Here is a 6,000-nt window from a genome sequence, read left to right as displayed (position 1 = left end):
AAAAGGAGAAATATGAAGCAACACTAGGGTATATGGATGTGACACAAAAGTCTCACTCCCTCCAGATACCTGATCACTTGGCTAATGAAATTTAATCTCCCTGTGGATGCTAGAAACACCCTCCCAATGATCAATGATTGTGACTGTTTGTGACACATGCAAAGAAATTTCCTAGGGATCCCAGAGCACACCTGGGAACTCGCAGCTTCCAGCTGATTGTACTGGCATAACAGTGAGCCAGTAACTTGGTTTTGGAAATTTGGAAGCTGGAGCAAAGTGTTGAGAGTTAGAGATGCAAGGATGATTGGCTGAGTGCTCTCAAAATTGAAATCCTAACCACGAGTGGGGCTTCACGAGCTTATGGTGAGAGCTGAAAAGAATTTCACATCCGCTTCAGATATTAGCCTTTTCCTTTTCACTTGTCTTGTTCCCTTGATAGTTTTAGGGCGGAGAAAGGTGGCAGTTCATGAAAAGCAGGATATATAGATACTAGACCTAAAGAAGAGTATATCAATCAGTTTTAAAACTAGAAGTTTGACAGGAAGGAAAAGGAGCTGTCGGCATTGCACAGCCACGGAAGTGTATTGGGCACTATACGCTCCAATTGGGTTTGTTATGGGCGCTGTGGATTTGATGATTCATCCTCCAGAGTATCAAGGTAAATCAGGCTCCATCCTGGATAATGAATTAGCGTTCACTCGCCCAGGTTGACAGGAGGATCTTGCCTCCAAGTGGATGTAAGTCATCGAATAATGAATGATCAAGAAATGTTTTTGTCACTCGCAAAATTTGTACCCTACCTATGCCATCATCCAAGAGGTGAGCCCATTTGCACCACCTTACGTCTCTTTGCAGGCTGGAATGGAGAACGGCTTCGAGCAGGCTTCTGTGGTTTTCTTTCTCCTTCGACTTTTCTTGCCACAAGATACATCGCCCGCACCACCTGTCCATTGTCTTGTGCTACATCGCGTCTGGAAAGGTACTCTGAAAACAAAAGCTCATGTTTGTTCGTTTGGTAGATGCACATCAGTCGCAAGTCGCGAGTCTATTGTAAGTAAAGTCGACTGTTTGGTTATCCCATGGACAATGCTCACCAGTGCCACATAAAAGGCTGCAGTTGATACTGTGATCAATAGAAACAAGGAAAAACTTCTGGCAGAGCTACTTGGATCTCATTGCCGACTGCCCTGGACAATGCAGGGCCTCATGATAGGCTTTGATACGAAATGCTCTACGAACAGTGTAAATATTCTAGAATACTTTACTATCTAATGGTTGTTATTTATTTAGATTAATCTTGTATTTATAAATTGTAAACATGTTTATAATTATATAAACTTCCATTTGATTAATTGGATTAATTTATAGGAATAACAAGCAAATCAAGTGTTGGTGCGTATAACATATTATTATTGCATGAATTGACTTAAGCTATATAATTAAACAGCAAATCAAGTTTTAAAATTTACATACTTATATTTTCTCAAATTAAATAAATTTATGTAGCCCTTTTCCTTGAAGGGGAATAAAATATATTATTCTTTCAGAATAGTTTTTTCTTTTCTAAAGGATGAATGAATATTCCAAATGTGATGGATTTCTCTATCCATTTTGTTTTTTTCTCTTACCAACTCTTTGGTATGGCAATGAATATAATTGTGTATATTTGTTAAAATGCTTAAATTATCTATCATATGTAGATTTATTGTTTGTTTTGAGTTGCATACAAAAATATTATGCACACAATCACTTTTCAATTGCTATATTAACAATCAAAATGTGATTATGTATATAATATTTTTGTCATGGGATATACCCTATATACATGGCATGACATCCTATGCAAAACTAATCTCAAACAATATAAGGTCACCACAAATTTAACAAACAATTTTTTGTCTTGTATCATTGAGTGCAGATTTATAATCTCTTGATTGTGATCATCTCTTTACTCTTATTTCACACAACTATGGCTCATTTCTTATAGTTTAGAAGCATAGTTTTATTATAGCATTCCTTTGGTCCCCACATCATATGTTGCAAGAAAAGCATTTAAACCACAATAACACTCTTGAGGTGATACACCCCTTCCTAGCCTCCTAACTTATAGTATTGAGATATCAGTGCAATGTACATTGGTGTAAGTTTTTGAATTTTCATTTTTTGGGAGATCACCCAACCCCAAAATTTGTAACTAATTAAAAAAAGATTGCCCTTGCCCTTATTCTTATTTGTTTTTTTATTACCTACAATTAATCCACTCCAAATAAGGAGGCAAGATCCTTTATTCAGTAATTTATCCTCTAACATCAAAAAAGGCATTCAAAATCTAACTACAAGCCCTAACCCAAAGTTTAAACCCTTAAAAATTTGACATTGAGTCAAATGTAGAAAATTGTATATATGGCACTAATTTAAAAAGGCACCACACATTTTATGTGAGGATAACTAACTACCCAACAAAAGCCACTTTGCATTTTAAAGTTTCTTTGTTTTGAAGGTTAACCCTTAAAAACAAATGTCTACTCTTTTCAAAATTGGTAAAAAAAATTATTTTCTTTACCCCACCACAAATTTATTCTCTAATGTCATTCCACACACAATATTTCTTATTTCGTTCTTGTATTTCAGTCAGGTGGAGAAGCAGAACTGATTGATTTCTACTGATACGGGGTGGGGTAAAAATAGATTTTATCCTTTCTCGATTTTAACTTGGAGATACCCTTGAAAGATGTACGTTTCTGAAGACAACCAGGCAAGTGTTTGATTCCATGCCCGAGCCGGGCTACTGGACGTGGCTCGGAGAGCTCACCGAGACGAAGCGAAGCTCGTGTTTGATCGCCGTCGTGGGTCTCTGCGTACGCCCGCTTCGAATGCCCCCAGCAGCCCCTGAGGATCGAGATGGTGACTTCTGGACTTGTCTAAACTTTGCAGTCGGTATTGTGTTGTGTCCTGGAGGCGATAGTTTTGAGAGAGCTCCTCGCAGTGGTTGAGCTTCACCATCGCATTGAAGTTCTTGAGCGGGTTGGCATCCTCTTCTTGTCCGTCAGACTCTGCTTCATGGCAATGGCATCAGGGAGGTCTACATTGTTAATAGATGGGATTAAGCGTTGAGTAATCGGTAGCCACGAACTTCTATCAATCTTTCCTCACGACATTCTAGGGAGGAAATAGAAACCTTATTATAACCTTTGCGATGTAGGCAAAGAAACATAGAGTCAATCATGCACACCATCCACCAACACCAAAGATGGCTGCCACGCAGTGGAGCCCCGAACAGCACTGTACTCCCTGTGGAACATAGAACGGTGCACAGCTGTGGCCCTTGCCGGCACAACTCTTCAAGGTGAGAGCTGGATCCCCATGATCATCTTCTGCATCACACAGAATCTTAGTGACCAAAAGAGCCAATGAAACCTCACACTCACCAGTGTTAACAGGATGATCTTCAGCGAAGCCAGCTACCTCCTTGTTCTGCCGAGTTATGTCGTAAACCTCTTCTCCTGCAGCACAGGGAATGTGAGTGACCAAGAAACCTGAACCACATCTCACACTCACCGATATTAGCAGGACGAGCAGATGCCATAAACGTTGCCATGGTGCATGCTACAGCAAGAAAAAGAGTAAAGCGGAGAGCCATTGGCATGAGACTGGATACAACCGATTGAATGAGCGCTAGGAATCTTGGAAGCCTACAGTTTATATATTCTAGAGCTGGTTATATTTAAAACGTGCTGCTGCAAGCAACCAATTATATTGAGCTACGTGTATGCTTGCTGTAAAACATTGTACATAACGTAGTATGTATTCACATGCTATATGTCAGCTTTAACACTGGCCAGAGCTGCAAAAGAAATTGTCCGAATCCTAAATCTGTGACACTGAGACTATGTAAACAGTAATAAAATATATTATGTTAGTTGAAAATGAAATATTGTGTGCGGAATGACATTGGTGGAATGGCATGAATTTGAGGTGGGGTAAAGAAAATAATTTTTTTTTTACCATTTTTGAAAAGGGTAGAAATTTGTTTTTAAGGGCTAACTTTCAAAACAAAGAAACTTTTAAAATGCAAAAGCTTAAAGATTTTGAAAGTTCTTTTCTTGTCCTTGACTGTCAAGTGGCTCTTGTTGGGTAGTGGGGATGGTTCTTCCTTAAGCTTACCTTAGTTATCCTCACATAAAACATGTGAGTTACTTGGTAATATGAGGGGAAGTGTATCTTAGATAGGCAACTTGTGTTTAAATTATTGTAATACACATGTGTGACTCACAAATTATACTTTAAAACACAACTTTTTTTTACATTGATTCAATAGAAAATTGTATATATGACACTAATTTAGAAAGGCACCATTGCATGCCCATATGTAAAATTTTTTTAATATGTTAGAAGGGTTTACACTTTGGGTTAGGGCTTGTAGTTGTGATGTATGCTTTATTTCGTTAAAGTGGGACTTATTCAGTAAAGTGGGACATTAATTAGCATGTGTCCACATGCCATTTTCTAGTACTTAATTAATATTTATTAATATTTCTATCAGTTTTTTAATTTATTTTTTTATATTTCACAATATTATAACACAAAATCATATGAAAAGTTTTTAATTTATAAATTATAAAGTTAAAACTTTAATTTTTTATTGTTGTTATAAAAATGGCATGTGGCCACACACCATAAGTGGGATAATGAAAAGTCCCACTTTAACGAAATAAAGCATATGTTTAAAACAATTCTATCTATAAGAATTCAAATATAAGGGCAACTTTTTTTTTAATTAGTTAAGAATTTTTGGGATATTTGAGTTTGAATAATATTGAGTTAGATGATTTCCTAGAAAATGAAAATTCAAAAACTTACACCAATGTACAGCACACTGATATCTTAATACTATAGGTTAAGAGGCTAGGAAGGGGTGTATCACCTCAAGAGTGTTATTGTGGTTTAAATGCTTTTCTTGCAACATATGATGTGGGGACCAAGGGAATGTTATAATTAAACTATGCTTCTAAACTATAAGAAATGAGCCATAGTTGCATGAAATAAGAGTAAAGAAATGATCACAATCAAAAGATCACAAATCTACACTTAGTGATACAAGACAGAAAAGTGCTTATTAAATTTGTAGTGACTTTATGTTGTGTAAGATCACTTTTGCATAGGATATCACACCATGTGTATAGGGCATATCCCATGATAAAAATATTATGCACATAATCACATTTTTATTGCTAATATAGCAATTGAAAAGTGATTGTGTACATAATATTTTTGTATGCAACTCAAAAAAATAAATAAATTTGCATATGATAGATAATATAAGCATTATAACAAATATATACAATTATATTCATTGCCATACCAAAGAGGTGGTAAGAGAAAAATGGAATATAAAAATATACACTAATAAAATAGATAGAGAAATTCATCACATTTGGAATACTTATTCATCCTTTAGAAAAAAAAAATATTCTGAAAGAATAATCTATTTTATTGCCCTTCAAGGAAAAAGGCTACATAAATCTATTTAATTTGAGAAAATATAAGTATGTAAATTTTAAAACTTGATTTGCTTCTTAATTATATAGCTTAAGTCAATTCATGCAATAATAATAATAATAATAATTTATTGCGTGCTGTATGTAGCAACACTTGATGGGCTTAGTAGTAGTGTTATTCCTATTTATTAATCAAATTAATCAAATGGAAGTTTATAATTATAAACATGTTTACAATTTATAAATACAAGATTAATCTAAATAAATAACAACCATTAGATATTCTCAAATATTTAAATATATTCTAGGTATATCCATTACCATAAAAAATTTCTTACCCAAACTAAACTATTATAAAGTAATATTAAAAGTAGCATCTCGAATGGAGAAAAACTAGTTAGTGGCAAAAAACAACTCAGAAAGGAATTTTTAGTAAGACATCAATCTTCTCTTTCTAAAATTTCTGATTTAAACCCTGGGTTTTAACATGAGTTATCAAAAT

General features: G+C 35.0%; 1 protein-coding gene across 2 annotated transcripts; it reads right to left on the bottom strand.

Annotated features, from left to right (window-relative positions):
- Window positions 1–3,160: 3,160 nt before the first annotated feature.
- Window positions 3,161–3,669, bottom strand: LOC112341459. Of its 2 annotated transcripts, none has more exons than XM_024661575.1 (3): window positions 3,559–3,669; window positions 3,429–3,503; window positions 3,161–3,374 (listed from the first exon to the last, which is right to left on the bottom strand). In XM_024661575.1, the coding sequence occupies exons 1-3, from the start codon at window positions 3,644–3,646 to the stop codon at window positions 3,223–3,225; spliced, it is 315 nt and encodes a 104-aa protein (XP_024517343.1). In that variant the 5' UTR covers window positions 3,647–3,669; the 3' UTR covers window positions 3,161–3,222. The 2 variants fall into 2 exon arrangements, with proteins under 2 accessions (XP_024517343.1, XP_024517344.1); XM_024661576.1 differs by having other exon boundaries at window positions 3,161–3,371.
- Window positions 3,670–6,000: the final 2,331 nt, after the last annotated feature.

Source organism: Selaginella moellendorffii, unplaced genomic scaffold (genome assembly GCF_000143415.4).
Source record: "Selaginella moellendorffii unplaced genomic scaffold, v1.0 SELMOscaffold_83, whole genome shotgun sequence".
NCBI classification, from domain to species: Eukaryota; Viridiplantae; Streptophyta; class Lycopodiopsida; order Selaginellales; family Selaginellaceae; genus Selaginella; species Selaginella moellendorffii.
The sequence above is the reverse complement of the archived record's forward strand: the minus strand, read 5'-3'. Positions and strand labels throughout refer to the sequence as shown.

Bases quoted from the DNA above. Each gene is read 5' to 3' on its own strand.
- LOC112341459 (XM_024661575.1), bottom strand. From the start codon at position 3,646: ATGCCAATGGCTCTCCGCTTTACTCTTTTTCTTGCTGTAGCATGCACC. The intron at 3,504-3,558 runs GTGAGTGTGAGA...CCTGTGCTGCAG, and splicing joins TGCTCGTCCTGCTAATATCG to GAGAAGAGGTTTACGACATA. The intron at 3,375-3,428 runs GTGAGTGTGAGG...TGTGTGATGCAG, and splicing joins AGATCATCCTGTTAACACTG to AAGATGATCATGGGGATCCA.